This window comes from Urocitellus parryii, chromosome 11 (assembly GCF_045843805.1).
Source record: "Urocitellus parryii isolate mUroPar1 chromosome 11, mUroPar1.hap1, whole genome shotgun sequence".
Classification (NCBI taxonomy): domain Eukaryota; kingdom Metazoa; phylum Chordata; class Mammalia; order Rodentia; family Sciuridae; genus Urocitellus; species Urocitellus parryii.
In genome coordinates this window covers 35,888,484-35,907,291 of record NC_135541.1, presented here as the reverse complement: position 1 = coordinate 35,907,291, position 18,808 = coordinate 35,888,484, and the positions used below count along the sequence as shown (strand labels likewise).

The window sequence follows — 18,808 nt, the reverse complement described above, 5'->3', positions numbered from 1 at the left end:
GAGAGACAGGGGTGGCATGAGCCTCCTGCCCTAACATTTCCTTGCTATGAGCCCAATAATAAAAAATGTTAAAAACAAACAAATAATAATAGCTAACACAGTACTTTTCATTTGTCAGCACCTAAGTACTTACATGGACTAAATAATTTTTCCCCCAAATGCTAGGAAATAGGTATTACTATTTTTCCTGCTTGTTGTGCAGATGAGAGAGCTGGGCAGAGGTCACCCAGCAGGTAGCAAGGACAGGATTTTAATCAGGCATCTGACTTCAGAGTCTCTGCCCCCCCCTTTTTTTTTTAGCTTATTTTTAGTTGTAGTTGGACACAATGCCTTTATTTTATTTTTTTTAATTTTTATGTGGTGCTGAGGATCGAACCTAGGGCCTCACATGTGCTAGGCGAGAGCTCTACCCCTGAGCCACAACCCCAGCCCTCAGAGTCCTGCTCTTAATGACTGTGTTATATTTAAAAACATCTATTTGTAGGTGAGGGTTGTGGCTCAGTGGTAGGAGCACTTTCCTAATATGTGTGAAGCACCACATAAAAATAAATAAATAAATAAGTCCATCTGTAATTTTTTTTTTTTTGTACCAGGGATTGAACCCAGGGGAGATTAACCACTGAGCTATATCTCCAGCCCTTTTTGAGTGACTTCAGGGTGGGGAAGAATCACTGGAAAGGCAGCAATCTCCCCATTCTTGAATGCTGATTCCCTTCCCAGATGTTGTTTTTTTCTTGATATTTATTTTTTAGGTGTAGATGGACACAACACAATGCCTTTATTTTTATGTGGTGCTGAGGATTGAACCCTGGTCCCGCCTGCGCTAGGCAGGGCTCTACCGCTGAGCCACAATCTCAGCCTCCCAAAGGCTTTTAAATACACTTATTTTGGGACTAGGAAATTGGGTAAAAGTTTTCTGACTCCCCATCAAAAGAGGGACTCTCTGAGCCTCCATAGTCTCCAGACTTTTCCGTGACTTATGGAGTTGTTACTGACCATTTTTTTCCAGGACTTGTAGTTGGTCAGGCAGAGCAGTATAGCTGGGTCCGCAGAAGGACCTGGGTACCTTGCTGAGAAGTCTTTATTTATCTCACCAGACTCCAAAGTCCCTTTGAACATTCATATTTCTACCTTTCACTGAAAAGAAACTCCAGAAGGGATGATGTAGAGACATTTATTGGGTGTTTATGGATCTGGCCCACATGGGTCAGGGGTGGGGACAGTTGCCTCCTCAGGGCTGCCTGGAATGTCACTGGCAGTAACTGTGGCCATGAAGCAGTGCTGGAGGAGGTGTTTTGAGTCTGAAGCCTGCCTCTCGTTGCTTTCCAATCGCGGGTTCAAGAAGGGGTAACTCTGCCCAGGAAGACTCCCTCCTGGCACCTCCATCTTGATTCCTGTGTTAGTACCTTGGCAGTCAGGAGGCACCTCCTCAGGACCTGAAAAACAGCAAGCTGAAGCTACTTGCTCCCATAGCTCCTTCTCCCCGACCAGAATCACACTCAGCTGGCTTCTCCAAGTGCTTACCTTGGGTGATGCATTGTGTTCAGTCTTAGTTGCATCATTCACTTAACAAATACTTATTAACAAGATACCACATCATGCACTAGAAGCTGTCGATGCTTCTCATGTGCTTACAGTTGAGTGGGGGAGACAGACAATAAATAACTGTTATATGAAGATTTGACCTTCACCACAACCCCTTGAGTCAGGTACTATTAAAAATCCATTTTATAGATAAGAACACAGATTTGCCACACAGCTAACACACACAAAGTTTTGAAAACATATTGTTCTCTGTTATAAGAACAGATTCAATGATTCTCTTCATCTACTGCCTCATTCTCTTTCTTCTTCTTACATTAGAGTTTGAAAGGAAGCTCATTTAGCCTTATTATTCCTCCACTCCTATTCATGGTGTTTTCTGCATGGTTTCTGTCCCCTGAACACCTTAAAACTCTTTTGCTACTACATCCCAGAGTCATGTCTCCATTTTTATCTCCTTTGATTTAACTGGAGCATTTGACAAAACTGAGAATTCCCACTTTTTTTTTTTCTATGAAAAGGTATATTAAGTGTTTACGGCAAAAATTCGAGTTATCTCTCACACCTTCTCCCCCAAGCCCTTCACAAAGCCAAGCGGTTCATCAGTCCTGCTCATTCCACCTAATCACCATCTGCCCATTTCTCTCCATCCTCAAGGCCACCATCTTAGGTCAGGCTTTCATTTTCTTCCGTCCAGACCATTGGAATGGCCTCTAGTTGTGCTCCTTCTGGTCCATCGTCCATGCTGTAACACAGAGATCTTTCTTATCAAGTGATTCCATGGATTGTCCTTTCTCAAAAGCCTCCAATGTCTTCCCTACCTGTGATCCCTGAGGCAGCAGTTGAGGCTCTTCATGGACTGGCCCATCTCTCCTCTTCAGTTTCCTTACTACTACTTTTCCCTCAAGAACTCTAAAGCTTTGCCACACCAACCTTCTCTTGGTTCTCTCTCTCTCTCTCTCTCTCTCTCTCTCTCTCTCTCTCTCTCTCTCTCTCTGTTATAGCAGTGATTGAACCCAGGGGCACTTAACCACTGAACCACATCCTCAACCCTTTTTATTTTTTTTTTAATTTTGAGACAGGGTCTTGCTAAATTGCTTAGGCCCTCCCTAAATTGCTGAGGCTGGCTTTGAATTTACAATCCTCATGCTCAGCCTCCTGAACTGTTGGGATTACAGGTGTGTGCCATGGTTCTCTAAATGGTCCATTTCTTCAAATTTCTGAGTCTTTGTGTTGTTTTGTCTGCCTATGCCTAGAATGATATTTTTATACCTTCTCTGCCTAGCAAATTCCTGTGCTTTAAGACATTTATGGAGGATATCCAGAAAGAATGGTGCCTCTGTAACAAAGGGAAGAATGAATTTGAAGAAAGAAGTATAGTTGAGGGTTGGCTATCCGATATCCATTTATACCTTCCCAATTATATTTGGGTGGGATTAACCCCATCCCAGCTTCAGGAGTGGGACCTGGTTGACTTGAGCCAATAAGGCAATCCTATTCCTTTGCCACCTGAATGGGCAATCAACAAATCTGGGTGTAGTGATTGATTTAAATGTGGGCACATGATCTTAGGTTGTTCAGAGTAGAGTTAATTTTTTTTTTCTTGTTGTTTGAAGAAACCTAGCATCCTCTTTCTCCTAATAGCTTGATGGGAACAAAAAGCATATAGTCTCAGGGACTGTTGGCAGCCAGTTTACTACCATGAGAAAAGTCAGACTGAGGAGAATCCAGCACAAGATGGATGGCAGAGGTGATTCTCAGAGAATCGGAGAGAGTAGAGCCACAGGCCCAGGGAATGTGGACTTCACAAACCATGCCTAAAGCCAATCTCATTTTTGGACTTCTTACCTATGGAATCAATGAATTTATTTTGTTGTTTTGTTTTGAACTTTTTCTTTTGGGGGGCGCTGGAACTGGGAATCAAACCCAGGGCCTTGCACATGTTAAGCAAGTGCTCTACCACTGAGTTACATCATCAGTCCCCTGAAATTTCTATTTTAAAATAATTTGAGACTCACAGAAAAATTTTAAAAATAGTACAAAGATGCAGTATGCCCTTCATATAGTATTCCTCAATGATAACATCTTATATAACCAGAAAGAATGTATTTTCTTAACTAGGAGACTGATATTGATATAGTATGATTAACTAGACCACAAATCTTAATGATTTTTACCATTCATTTTCATATGCGTTATTTTTTATGTGTATAGATTTTTGATCCTGTGTATAGGTTTTTTTTCTGTGCTGGGAATTGAATAAGGGCCTCAGGATTACTGGGCAAGTGCTGTACTACTGAGCTACATTTCCAACTCCTATGTACAGATTTATATAACTACTGCCACCACAATCAAAATAAAGAAATTTTCCATCGCCATAAAGAAACTTCCTCATACTACTGCTTTAGAGTCAGACTTTTCCATTAAATCCAACTTCTGGTAATCATTAATACATTCTCTATGACTATAATTTTATCATTTTTCAAGGGTTATCTAAATGGAATTATATTGTATTCAACCTTTTTTAAAAACGATTGTTATTTTAAAAATTATATATATATGATAGTTGTCATTGGACTTTGTTTTATTTATTTATTTATATGTGGTGCTGATAATCAAACCCAGTGCCTCACATATGCCAGGCAAGAGCTCTATCACTGAGCACAACTCCAGCCCCTCAACCTTCTATTTATTTATTTATATTTTTTGCAGTGCTAGGGATTAAACCCTGAGCCTTGTGTATGTAGGCTAAGCAAGTGCTCTATCACTGAGCCACATCCCTAGCCTACTCAACCTTTTAAAATTGGACTTTTTTTTCACTTAGCCTAATTGCTTTGTGGTTTATCCAAGTCATTACATATATTTCGAGGACATTTCTTTTTTATGACCAGGTAATATTTCATTGTATGGTTTTATCATTTATCTATTAAAAGACAGTTTTGGGGGGCTGGGGGTGTGGCTCAAGCGGTAGCGCGCTTGCCTGACAAGCATGCAGCCCAGGTTCGATCCTCAGCACCACATACAAAGATGTTGTGTCAGCCGAGAACTAAAAAATAAATATTAAAAATTCTCTCTCTCTCTCTCCCTCCCCTCTCTCACTCTCTCTTTAAAAAAAAATAAAAAAATAAAAATAAAAGACAGTTTTTGTATATTACAAATGAAGCTGCTAAAAACATCTGCATGCAGGTTTTCATGCAGATCACATAGGTGTGACATTGCTGGTTTGTACTATATAGTGGACTGGACAATGTTCTCCAACAATATCAAGTCTAATCTCTGGAACCTGATGATATCTGTGGATATTTCCTTTCTATGATAAAATTTTTTTAGATATGATTAAATTAAGGATTTCTAGATAAGGTGATAAACCAGGATTGTTCAAATCCCTTAATGCCTTTCCAAGTCGACTTATAAGAAAAAGGCAGAGGGGCTGGGGATGTGGCTCAAGCAGTAACGCGCTTGCCTGGCAAGCGCAGGGCACTGGGTTCGATCCTCAGCACCACATAAAAATAAAAATAAAAAATAAAAAAATAAAGATGTTGTGTCTACCGAAAACTGAAAAATAAATATTAAAAAATTCTCTCTCTCTCTCTCTCTCTCTCTCTCTCTCTCTCTCTTAAAAAAAAAGAAAAAGAAAAAGGCAGAGAGGGAGACAATATACACAGAGATAAAAAGATGGGGGTAGAGATTGGACTGATGCAGCTACCAGTAAAGGAATGCTATCAGTCATCAGAAACTGGAAGAGGCAAGGAACAAATTCACTCCTGGAGCCTTTTGTTGTTGTTGTTTGTTTATTTTTTGGTATTGGGGATTGAACCCAGGGATGCTTAACCACCAAGCCACATCCCCAGACCTTTTTAAAAAATATTTTTATTTAGAGACAGGGTCTCACTAAGTTGCTTAGGACCTTGCTAAGTTGCTAAGGCTGGCTTTGAATCTGCGATCCTCTTGCCTCAGCCTCCTGAACTGCCGAGAATACAGGCATATACCATAGCATCTGGCTTACAGCCTTTGATTTTTTGACCTAGTAAATTGATTTCGGACTTCTAATCACCAGACATGTGAGAGAATAAATTTCTATAGTTTTAAGTTATCAAGTTTGTGTTGATGTGTTATAGCAGCCATAAGAAACTAATACATAAGAAGATTTAAAAAAATGTTTAAAATTATGAGAAACACCAAAAAGTGTCCCCCCAAATGGCTGTACCATTTTACATCCTCCCCACAGCAGTGTATGAGATCCGGTTCCATATAACAACACTAGATGAAGGGCATATTGCATCTTTGTACTATTTTTTAAAAATTGCCTCACTTGGTACTCAGTGTTTCTTCTTTAGTATTCTAATAGATGTGCAATGATATCTCATTTGCTTTATTTTGCATTTCCTTAGTGGCTCATGAAGTTGAATATATTTTCATGTGTTTATTTGCCATCAGTATATCCTCTTTTATGAAGTGTCTGTTCAAGTCTTTGACTAGTTTTCCAATAGGATGTCTTGCTTTTCTTTTATTTTTCTTTTTTGTGACAGGTTCTCACTGTGTTGGCCAGGGTGATCTGAAATTCCTGGGCTCAAGTGATCCTTCCACCTTAGCCTCCTGTAGGTAAGACTATAGGCATGTGTCACTATGCTGTCTGTATGTTTTCATAATGTTGAGTTGAGAGTGTTCTTTAGACATTCTGAATAAAACTCCTTGGTCAGATATAGGACTATATTTCCCATTCTGAGACTTGCCTTTTTATTCTTTTTTGTTTGTTTATTTTTGGTGCTGGGAATTGAACTCAGGTTCTTACACATGCTAAGCAACATGCTCGACCACTGATCTACATCCCTAGCTCTTTTTACATATTTTGAGACAGGTCTCTATAAAGTTGCCCAGACTGACCTTGCACTTGAGATCTTCCTACCTCAGTTTCCTGAGTACCTGGGATTACAGGTATGCACCACTGTGTCCCACTATCTTTATTTTTGAATCAACATTTGTCTCTCTATGTCTTCCCCCATGGATTCCAGCTCTTTTCTCCATTCCCTCACAAAAGATTTGCTTCTCTTGTCCCAAAAGAGCCTTGCAAAGATCTATAGTCCAAGTATGAGACTTGAGTCTCTTCTGTTCAAGACCAAATATCCTCAACTCTTCACCTTATTCTTGCATGACCTGGTTCCCAGACCTGATCACCTTCTGATTGGTCAAAGACCCTCTTAAATTGCAGAGCTGTGAACAGCTGGCTTTCAGGACTCTGGAGAATCCCTTGAACTTCAGGAATTACAAGATGTTCATTCAAATCCTCATTTTGATATTAAATCATAGTAGTACTTTATGCCTACTTCTTTTCCTCTCTAGATCTCAGGTACCATTTCATAAATAGAGCAGAAAGTAGGTCTGGTCTCAATTTATTCTTTTCTTTTTTTAACTCCAAGTTTTAAAGGGTTCTATCTACATAATAGACTACATTTATTAAGTCCTATTTTTTCCCCATTTTGTATTGGTCAAAGAGCTCTGGTAAACAGGAAAGAACACATATTACCACCTCCTCCCCAGCTGATCTGATTCTAGCTGAAAGCAAAACAAAGAAACTTGGTCAGTAAAACCTTTGGACTATTGGACCTTGCTCAAGAATCCCCACTGCTGTATTTTCGGACATTTAGATGATTAGAATCCAAAGTTGGGAACCTACTGAGTAGATGATAAAAAGCTGCCTTTCAGATATGATGACTGATGTGTTTTATCCAATTGGAAGTAGAGGAGGATCATCACACCTTTTCTTCCAGACCCTGTACTTCTGTTGTGGCCTGGGATTCCCTCACCATTTTTTGGCAACCACATCACACATCACACTTCTAGCTTTTACAGAGCTTGTGGACCCACCACGTCTTTTTTTTTTTTTTCATGATTTTTTTCCAGATCCTAAGGCCTCCCTTACATCTGTATCCTAGGGTCCCTAATTCCACAATCACAGCCTTCCAGAGAAACCAGTGGAATAGGCCACTGGATCTCACACAGTCCTGCCCCTTCCTTTGGCTAATATGTAATAGCAGTTACTAAAATCCCACAATGGTGCCTAAAGCCTGGGTTGGGGTGTGAGGTCCTATCTTTGAAAAGCTGCTGTTTGTTTTTTTTCCCCCCTAAGCTAAAAGGTACTTTGGAAAGAAGGAAGCCTATAAGCAAAAATACCAAGTTCTATATTGAGGTTATGATAAGATGATTCATGTTTCCTACCAAGTCCTGGATCTAAGATTCACTTACCAATTTTGCTGGATTCCAAATCTTGCACTCTTTCCACAGAGCAAAAATACCCCTAGTGTAGGTTCTGTGCTGGGACTTAAGGATACAAATGCATATAAGATGTGGTTCCTCTCTGTGAGAGGAGACCAACATATAAAAATCTAGGTGCCTAATAATTAAAATGAGAGCTACTCTGGCTGATCAATGGGAGGCCAGAACACACATTTAGTGTGGCTGAGGCCCTGGGCTTCAAAGTGGAGAGGGCTTCTAATTGTTAAAATTTGTTTGAAATGAAGTCAGTATCATATAAGCATTATCTCTACTTTGGCAACCACTTTCTTAGTAGGTATTGTACACATTTTACAAAGTAAATTGAATTCCAGATAAGAACTTCATTTAAGACTCCACAATGAGCTTATCAAAGTCAAGATTAGAGCCAGGTTTTCTAGAGCACAGGGCTTCACCTTCCTAACTTTCTCTAAGGACCTCTGTGGCTAGCCCCCCATTGCCTAAGGTCCTCAATCCTAAACTTGAGACTAACCTGTAGTGATTAGCCTGGAAGGAAGTTCTCAGGTTCTATCCTTGCTCGGAGATAAGTCAAGACTAACTTATCATTGACACCTGTGAACCAAATATATGGTATGTAAAGGACAAAGTTCTGATGGATGTAAAGGAGATGCCTGTAAACTGTCTCAGAAGCAAGAGGGACATGAGGCTCCTGAGTTGATGCTTTGGGTGCAGGGAAAGGAGAGACCCACAACAGTGAGAGAGGAACAAAGAACTGAGGAATATGTGACTAAATGAACTGATGAAGAATAATTATGGGATTTTAAAATGGTACTTTGAAGTACTTCTAATTCCTTATTATTTTGCTTTATAGATTTAAGAAATCTTTTCTCTTAAGCTGTCTATAGCTTACTTTTGTTTGGTAGAATAAACTTTTATGAATAAAGATGAAACTATTACGTTTTCTGTCTATCTGACTCTCTAGAATTTGGAATCAAATATGTGGTTCAGAGATGTCATCTCTCCACACATAAGTGTAGTTAATTAAAAAGCAGTGGGGGGCTGGGACTATAGTTCAGTGGCAAAGCACTTGCTTGCCTAGCATGTGTGAGGCACTGGGTTTGATCCTCAGTACCACATAAAAAAATAAATAAATAAAATAAAGGCATTCTGTCCATCTACAAGTATAAAAAAATTTAAAATAAATAAATAAAAAGCAGTGAGATCTGGGATTGAGCTCTGGCCTGGGAAGCAAGGCTTGGTCACCAACTGGCCTGGTGACCTTGGGCACATGACTGCCTCTCTCTGAACCTTAGCTTCCTTGTCTGTACAGTGAGAGCATCACATTTGATTTCCAGGAGCCATCTGAATTCTGGTCAATGGGAATGGCTTGTTAATGACTTCCTCATCAATGCATTTCAGAGGATGTAAACAGAACTCTTGTCTTCAACTTCTTTTCTGTTTTTTTTTTTTTTTTTTTTTTTGGTACCAGGGATTGAACTCAGGGGCACTTGACCACTGAACCACATCCCCAGCCTTATTTTGTATTTTATTTAGAGAGAGGGTCTCACTGAATTGCTTAGTGCCTTGCTTTTGCTGCAGCTGGCTTTGAACTTGTGATCCTCCTGCCTCAGCCTCCCGAACTACTGGAATTATAGGCATGTGCCACCATGCCTAGCCGGATTTTTTTTTCCCTCATTAAATGTACCTAGGTTGGAATATCACCTCTATACTCAATTCATTCGCCTCATCTGCAAAACAGTCAATAAACACCCATCAGAGTAGTTGAGTAGGTTAAATGGGACATGTGTTCAAAATTCTCAGTAGGGCCTTGTTCACCCTTCCAATTTAGCTAGTTCCTCATCATGTACTAGAGTGAGAATGTTATAGTCTCCATAGCATCCCAAGTTTGGGGGATGGGATAGGGGTGGGAATGATGGGACAGAATACCTGGGCAGGGAAGGAGCCTGTGTCAGAAACTGCTTTTCCGTGTCCACTGAGCCATTGCCTAGGCACTCCCCTCCTGACCCTTGCCTCCTCTCTCAGAAATAAGGACCCCAAGGAACAGTGCAATGATCTATGCTCTACTAGTCTAAGAGATCTGAGTTGTCATTCCAGCTATATAAGCTCATTAGCTGTATGAACTTAGTCATTTCTCTGTTGTGCTTTGATTTTCTCTGCTGAAAGGGGGCAATGATCTCTCTATATGTCCTACTGAAGAGCAAGACAGCAAACATAAGTGAAAATCTGTAAAGGTAGAGCCCTGGTGAACATAAAGTCATAGGCCTATAAACTCAGATGCTGGAGGGACCCAAGCCTCCTTCCTGGGTTGATGCTTTGACTGCAGAGGAAAGGAGAGGAACACACGGTAAGGAAGGAAGAACTAATAGCTGAGTTTGAGCAAAAGACAGAGAAATCTATCATTGGGTAAAAGGTCAGGAAATACAGTTTACAACTTAAAAATAAGAAACAAAAGAGCAAGAATTATTATGCTGTTTCAAACCCTAGAAACTAAATAATCTGGCTGGTGGCACAAAGTGAAAATTGGGAGCTTGATTTCCATTCTCAGGGCCAAGGTGGAATTATTGTATCCCCCTTAGCCAGAAAGGCTGGTGGGGCGGGTGAGCAGTATGAGGGGTAGGGCAAGGTGAGTAGGGTGGAGCATCCACAGTCCTGGCCTGTGAGATGGAAAAACCAGAACTTTGGAGGCAGAAAGAAACACGTTTGAATTCCAGCTCCACAATTCACAAACCTTGGGCAAGTCATCTAATCTCCCTGAAAACTGTTTTTCACATCTGTGAAGGGTGATAACAATACCTATCTCACCAGAGTAGTTAGGAGGATTAGATGAAATAGTGCATGTAATGTTTCAAAAGGTGTCTGTCACTGTCAAGGGACTTTCTTTTTGCAGCAATCAGGAAATGGAAAGGAAGGAGGGTAGAGGTAGAGTTGGCTTTGTCACTTATTAACTAGTTCACTTTGAGTCTCAGTTTCATATGTGTAAAATGAAAGTACTAATCAGATCTATACCCTACTCAGTTATTATGAAGAGCAAACAAGATAATGTATCTAGAGCTGGTTCATTCCTTTTAATGACTGTATCATATTCTATTATCCCACTATATCACAGTCTACTTATCCATTCTCTTCAGGTGAGCATTTAGTTTATTTCTATTATGACAGACTGTCATGATACCCTATTTTATAAGTCCTCTCCTGAAGCAACTATTTCTCTAAGACAGATAATCAGAAGTAAAATTGCTGAGTTATAGGGTATATATTTCCATATTGCCAAATTGCTCTACAAAGTAGTTGTATGAATTTAAGTAGCACTTCAACACTGGGCTTAGAGGACTTTACCTTCCCTCTGACCCTGTGGTACTGGGGATTGTACTGAGGGTGCTCTACCCATGAGCTAAACCCCCAGTTTTTTTTCATTTTTTTGAGACAGGGTCTCACTAAGTAGCTGAGGTTGGCCTTGAACTTGTGTTCCTCCCACTTCAACTTCCTGATTAGGTGGGATTACAGGCAAATGCCACCACACCTGGCTTGAAGGCCATTTTAAAATGTGAAATCATCGGCTTTGAGAACTCGAGTCGGTGCATCTGTTCTTCAGCGTGTCCGTCTCTTGCACACGCAGTCATGCCTCTGGAAACGCGCCCATCGGAAAGCTGGCCCCTGACTTCACAGCCACCGCGGTGGTGGATGGTGCCTTCAAGGAGGTCAAGCTCTCTGACTACAGAGGGAAGTACGTGGTCCTCTTTTTCTACCCACTGGACTTCATTTTTGTGTGCCCCACGGAGATCATCGCTTTCAGCGAACATGCTGAGGACTTCCGCAAGCTGGGCTGCGAGGTGCTGGGTGTCTCTGTCGACTCTCAGTTCACCCACTTGGCTTGGATCAACACCCCGCGGAAGGAGGGAGGCTTGGGCCCCCTGAACATCCCCCTGCTTGCTGACGTGACCAGAAGCTTGTCCCATAATTATGGCGTGCTGAAAAGCGATGAGGGTATTGCCTACAGGGGCCACTTCATCATTGATGGCAAGGGAGTCCTTCGCCAGATCACTGTTAATGATTTGCCCGTGGGGTGCTCTGTGGATGAGGCTTTGCGGCTGGTCCAGGTTTTCCAATACACAGATGAGCATGGGGAAGTTGGCCCCACTGGCTGGAAGCCTGGCAGTGACACAATCAAGCCCAACGTGGATGACAGCAAGGAATATTTTTCCAAGCACAACTAGGCTGACAAACGGGTAGTGAGACTGTGTCCTTGGATTCCATCTGTGCCCCTACCTGGGTGCTCTGTGTTGACCCAAGAAAGGCAGGACCTGCCCCTTCCAAACTCCATAGTATGGCGGAGGGCTGGTAAACTAGGCCAAGGCTTTCCACTTTCTCATCCCCTACATGGGATCTGGTTAATAGTGACCCCTTTCTATCCAACTGGGTACAGGTATATAGGTGACCAATAAAGTGTTAGGAACAGAAAATAAATAAATAAATAAATAAATAAATAAATAAAAGTGAAATCATCAACAAAAATTTTTTTTAAATGGCTCTAAACAGACTGCAAAGAGGACAATTGTTTACAGTGTGAGAGTTGAAACACAAAGACAAAGTGTTGCCCTTGTTCAACGTTAACTGGGAACATGTGCACCTCAAATTTTTTGCCACTCTACACATGCCCATATTTGCAAGTGACCTCAGAAGGAACTTAAGTATTGACTTAGAGTTTACAAATATATTTTAGCAAGTAGACAAGTTCACAATGAGGATCCATTGTGTGTGAGTGCATAAGGATGTTCATGTTTATATATAAATTGGTATATAAGTATGTATGTGTGTGTGTATGCAGTCCATTACTTTAAACAAATTTATATATGCTGTGTTTATGTTATTCATATTTAATGTAGGCAAATTTGACAATTTGTCCTTGTATTCGGGATTTTTTCCTAGTCAGTTGACACTACCTCTCAATAATTCCTGACTCCAAAGGGAGCAGATAAATCCTTCTGCTCTTGACAGTCACCCCTCCTACTTTTTGGTGCTCAGCCACAGCAGGATAATTCAGGCAAGTAGGCATCAGGATCTGGGAAGGGTTCTTGTGTTATTGCTTATTGCCTATTTATTGTTAAATTACACAAAATCTTTTACAAATAATCTTTTACAAATAAGGGCATTCAGCTCTCTCTTGTTTTCTTCAGAGTCTCAGCTACTACCACCCTGCCCTTTCTACTTATCTGTTTTTTTTGTTTTTTGTTTTTTTTTTTTTGGTGGTGCTGGGGATTGAACCCAGCATTCCAGGCAAGCGCCCTACCAACAGCTGAGCTATATCCCCAGCCCCCTCCCTGTTTTGTTGTTGTTGTTGTTATTGTTGTTTTTGGTTACTCTTTCTTCTGTTGCTTAAATTCCTCTCCCATCCTACTTGGCTTATTTCCCATGATGTCCCTGTCACTGCAAAGGTTATCGCTCAGTCCTGCCACACATCTTTACCCATGTTTTATCTATCCTGGGATAACTTCTCCTCTACTTTGCCTAACCAATTTCTTCACTAACTTAACATTAATTTAAATTGTTAACTTTGGTACCAAACAATTTTATGCTTAGTTTTATACTTGCACAGACCCTGTGTGGTGGGCAGAAGATTTGAGGTGGAAAGTCATGGGATGGGTTTCAGCATGCCATTTGTCAACTATGACACCTTGAGCAAGTCACCAAACCTCTCTCAGCCTTGATTTTCTCATTTGTAAAATGGAGATAATAATACCTATTTTGAGTGTTGTCTACTAAATTATACTGAAAGATATTTTGCTAATAGGAACTTTTTCTTTCATAGTTCCTTTCAGGGAGTTCTAAAAATATGTGCAAAAAAGCACACTTTTTTTTTTTTTTTTGGTCCCTAAGAGGTTCTTGATGGCCTATGCTATTTTTTTCTCCCTAAGAGGTTCTTGATGGCCTATGCTAATGAAAAATAATTTTTTAAAAATCCTGTTTTGAGTTTCTGACTACATTGTGAGTTTGGGGAGCAGCATTTTTTACATTAATTCTGTTTTGTTTGGAATAATATTAAGATCCATTTGTATTCCCTTAGGGCTAGAATTAAAACATTGTTTTAGAAAATCCACCACATGAATTAACCTCTTTGACAAATGGAGAGGTGATTACATTAAATGACTCTGATAAACACTGAACACATGGGAGAATTCAGGATGGAAATGTTCAGATCATGAACCTCCTGAGAAATGTGCTGCTGCTTCTGAATATTCCAGGAACACTCAGGAGGCAAATGTTCCAAACATCAATTCTAATCATCTACCCTGTGGAAAGATGCCAGCTTGCTGGATACAAGGACACCTCTTCCTTACCTTTCATCTGTAAGCTTAAACCTGGGTCCAATTTTGTGTGAGGCTTTGAGCTGATGAACAGGTAACAAAGCACACAGGCAGTGATAATGAAGGCCAGGAGGACCACAGCTGCTATGGAGAGGCCCACGAGAGCGCCAACACTGGGGAGAGAAGACCACACGGGGGCTGAGTGTCAGGGGGCTTGGGAGACACCATGTTATAGCAGCATGGAATCAGTTTTGACTTTGGTTCTGTCCATACCTGTCTTGATCAGAGTTTCTATGCATAAGCATAGGTGAGCATCAACTATATGCCGAGTACTCACCACATACATAACATGACATGGCTCACTGTCTCCGTGTAACTGGGACTTAGTATGTGCTCCTTTTTCCTCCTCTCCTTTCCTCCTTGCTTTCCTTAACCTGCTCCTGTCCCAAGGAATTGGAAATGGTCTTAAAGGCCCCTGCCCCTCAAAAGCAAGACACATGGTAGGTCTTACTTAAAAACAAGCTGTCCTTCCAGCCTCAAGGTAATTTCTGACCCATGCTCCATGGTCCTTCTGTTCACATCAGTGTCAACTCCACATCTAAAATTCCTCCCACTCTTGGTACCCTCACCCTCCTACCTTGATGCCTCTGCCCAAATCAGACCTTGGTCGTGAAGGAAAAAAAAAAGTGTTTTCCTCACTTATTACTCAATTCACTTCTGATGCCAGTTATGTGGGTCTCCCCCACCACACACAAAGCAATTCTCTAGTGGACACTAGCTGGCTATCCTATTATTTAACCCAATAAACTGAAGATAGTATTGGATCCCACAAGAGTCTCCCCTACTTCAGATGCCAATTACAACATTGTCACCTATACTTCTGACGTACTAGCTATAAATTAGTGTGCCTATGATCCCCTTCCTTGGATTTGACTGATTTGCTAGGAAAGCTCATAGAACTCAGGGAAAACTGAGTTTACCAGCTTATTAATGAATGGCCCAGTGGAAGGAATATGTAGAACAAAATATGGATGGTTGCTCAGAAGCTTCCATGTCTTCTCTGAGAGCACAGCCCTTTAGAGACTTTGAACCTTGTCCTTTTCTTTGTTGTTTGTTGTTTTTATGGAGGTTTCAATACATAGGCAGGATTGATTTCGCCGTTGGCCATAGGTGACAACTCAAACTTCAGCCCGTCTCTATCCCCAGAGGTTGAGTTGGGGGTGGAGTGGGGTTGTAAGTTCCAGCACTCTGACCACATGGGTGGTTCCCCTGGCAACCAGCCCCCACCTGGAGCTCTCCAGGAGCCCACTAGGAGTTGCCTCATTAGAGCAAAAGGTGTTTCTATCACCCTTTGGGGGCTCTGTGTCAGGAACTGAAGGACAGACTATTAGAACAAAAGCTTCTCCTAACATCCTTGAATACAAGGTTTTAGGAGTTCTGTCTCAGGAACTTGGCGCAAAGACCATGAATTTTTTTCTTTTTTTATATCTGGTCTCTAGAAAACTGGCTTATTTAGGGTTTACTGTCTTTCTTTCCTATTCACAAGCCCATTTCTCATCTCCCCACATTGGAATCTTACCTATTCTGGAAACTCCTTCTCGAATGTTCTATTCTATTTTTAAAAAATTTTTTTTAGTTATACATGGGCACAATATCTTTATTTTGTTTATTTATTTTTATATGGTGCTGAGGATCGAACCCAGGGTCTCATGTACGAGGCGAGCACTCTACCACTGAGCCACAATTCCAGCTCAAATGTTCTATTCTCAATGCTTTCCTTGGTCATCCTTCTCTCCCCATCCTGCCCACATGCCAGATTAACCCATTCAGGATACTTTCCTCAGGACTGTTAACACTTCTCTCTTGGTTAGGAGGCTGGTATGGTAAGGAAGAACAAAGGACTTTGGAACCAGACTAACCCAGGTTAGGGCCCAGCTGGAAACCCGTTTACTTTGAGCTCTTGCTGTGTTATCATGCACTCTTTATTTGTTTTTCTTTCTTTCTTAAGGGACCTTGCTGCAGTTATTCAACTTTTTATTTTTATTTTTTTTTCTTTCTTAAGGGTTCTTGCTATGTTGCCCAAGCTGGTCTCAAACTCCTGGGTTCAAGTGTTCCTCCTAGCTTAGCTTCTCAAGTACTGGGACTACAGTCATATGCCACAATGTGCCTTATTTATTTATTTATTCATACCAGGGATTGAACACAGGGGCCCTTAACCACCAAGCCACATTCCCAGTCCTTTTTATTTTTTTTTATTTTGAGACACGGTCTTACTAAGTTGCTTAGGGCTTTGCAAAGTTGCTGAGGCCAGCATTGAACTTGCTGTCCTCCTGCCTCAGCTTCCCATGTACACCTGTAAGTCAGGCTGTACCTCAGCTTCCTTGTCTGAAGATTGAGAGTGACCAAAACTTAGCACAGGTGGTAGTAAGAATGAATGACACTGACATATTCTTAACACATAGTAGGTATTCCACATATCTTCACATATCCCCTGAAGGCAGAGTCAGACCACATTTTATCAGCTTTGTCCTCCCCTTGTATTGGGTTTGGCGCATGGTAGGCAGTTGGTAAATATTGTTGAGTACCTACTAGGTGTCAAGCACTGTGGGATGTTCTCTAATAGGAAGGGTTAGGGAGGTGCAGGCTTTGATGTTAGTGACTACCACTCCTTCTCTAGTTTTCTTGTCCATCCCCTCCTCTGACTCTAGTCCCAGACTCCTGCCCTTGCCATTTCTGCAGGATTTCCCTCACAGTTATTTGATGCTCAATTTCCAATGAAAAGTACCTTAGAAAAAGACACGGTGGTGTGCACTGTTAGTTTCAGCTACTTGGAAATCTGAAGAAGGAAGATTGTTTGAGTACAGGAGTTGAGGGCTAGCCTGAAACATAGTGAGACCCCCATCTCTTAAGAAATCAAACTAAACAAAAAATATCACCTTAGATCTTTAAAGAGTCTATTTTTATATGGCTAAATAAGCTATTGGACATCCTTGCAATGGAATAATATAAAACCATTAAGACACATTTTCAAATAATACATAAAACCATGGATAAATTCTTATGAGACAATGTTAAGTGAAATATCAAGACACACTACTAAATATATAGTATAACCCCAACTTAATTAAACAAACACAAATATATGCATAATTATACATATATAACATTGGATGGAAATGCACCAAACTGCTAAACAGCGGTCTCTGGGTATAATGCAGGCTGTGGAAGTCCTGTCTGTGTCCTCTTGGGTCTTAGAGTTATAGAATATTTGTCCAGAGTTCAACTGTCAGCATCTATATCTCTTTGCCTGAGGGCTTTCTTGGATCCACAACAGGCTCTGTCTACACACTGGGCAGTTCAGAATGGGATAATTAATGTGTTCCATCCCTTTACCATCCCACAACCAGTGACTAATTGAAAGCGATATATAAATACCCAGCTTCCTGACCCTTTTGGGGATAACCGAGAGTTGCACATCCTACACTGGCTGGAAGAGTTTAAGCTCTAATTACCTTGGTGTAAATTGCTTTGTAACAGGTCCATTATTGACTTCTTCTCTTCTCCACCCTTTACCAGTAGTTTTTGAGATCACTTTCCATATAAACCACATAGAACTTCTGGGCGAACCCAAATTAAGACTGGATTACCCATGATTTCTTTCTCTTTTCATTTCTGGTCCTTTTCACATTTTTTCACATTAAATGTGTAGTGATTTCTAGTTTTTATCAGGATCTTAAAAATTTTCTCATTTGAAATACACTTAACGTTCAAAGGGCTATTATCTGGTAGACCTGTGCTCATATAGGGACCTCATCCTTTGTGAGGGACATCTATGGGCAGCTAGATGAAAATAGGCCTCTAAAAGGGGCCCCTTGGGGAATGGGTGAGAGAAGTGAGGGATGTGTCCCAGACTAGAGGCCAGTCAGGGAGCAGGCACTGTCCCTGAAAGGCACTCTCTGTTGGTCTGTCTGGGGATAGAGGCACTAGCCTCCAATGACAGAAGAGGGAACTCCAGGGGAAGCTCCAAGAGGGAAAACCTGGTTTTAGTATAAGATGAGCTTTAAATAATCAGAGTTGTCTCATAGTGATGTTGCCTGAGGAAGTAGTGAGCTCCTTATCTTGGGAGAGATTTACACAAATCACCTGGTGAGTATGCCCTTCAATGATGTCAGAGTCCTGCCCCATGTGGAAATTGGATTAGAAAACTAGGGTTTTGAGCTTTGTAGATTTCATTGTTCTGACTCAAATACCCTACTGTGACCACTAAGAAAAAACTGGAGGGGAAGCCTAGAAAACCCTAGTTTTCTAATCCAATTCGGAGTCAGCTGGTTCTAAGCTTGAATCCTAGTTCTGCGGCATATAACCTGAAAAACTACTTTACACTTGTGATCTTCGTTTGTAAAGGTTCTCATCTCACTGGGTGTCCAAAGGATGCAATGAGATGCATCATTGCCTGATCACCAACTCTGCCCTACAGCAAGGCTATTGCCTTTTGGCTTGCATCTTAGTAAAAAGAAGCAGATGGAGGATGTTTGGCAACAGCTACTTCCCAGGGCGTCTTTGCTTCCTGAGCCATGTTTCTCTTTTAAAGATGGCAATTCTCCTTGAGCACTGTCTCTCTAAGGAAATGACACTTACCTGGAGATTTTTGTGTTTGTAAGGACCAGTTTTCATGAAAAGGGCCAAATGGAATTCAGAGCAAAACAAGATTT

At 41.0% G+C, this 18,808-nt stretch overlaps 1 protein-coding gene and 1 pseudogene across 2 annotated transcripts in view; one reads left to right on the top strand and one right to left on the bottom strand.

Moving 5' to 3' along the window:
- Positions 1 to 1,158: 1,158 nt before the first annotated feature.
- The window catches only part of Shisal2a (shisa like 2A), a 21,332-nt gene continuing 3,682 nt past the window's right edge, over positions 1,159 to 18,808 (bottom strand). For both annotated transcript variants that reach the window (XM_077791115.1, XM_077791114.1), the window contains exons 3-4: positions 14,130 to 14,269; positions 1,159 to 1,436 (exon numbers count right to left, since the gene is read on the bottom strand). In XM_077791115.1, the coding sequence (XP_077647241.1) occupies positions 1,186 to 1,436; positions 14,130 to 14,269 (391 nt within the window). In that variant the 3' untranslated portion in view covers positions 1,159 to 1,185. The remainder of the gene's footprint in view (positions 1,437 to 14,129; positions 14,270 to 18,808) is intronic.
- On the top strand, positions 10,069 to 12,083 carry LOC113178318 (peroxiredoxin-2 pseudogene; annotated as a pseudogene).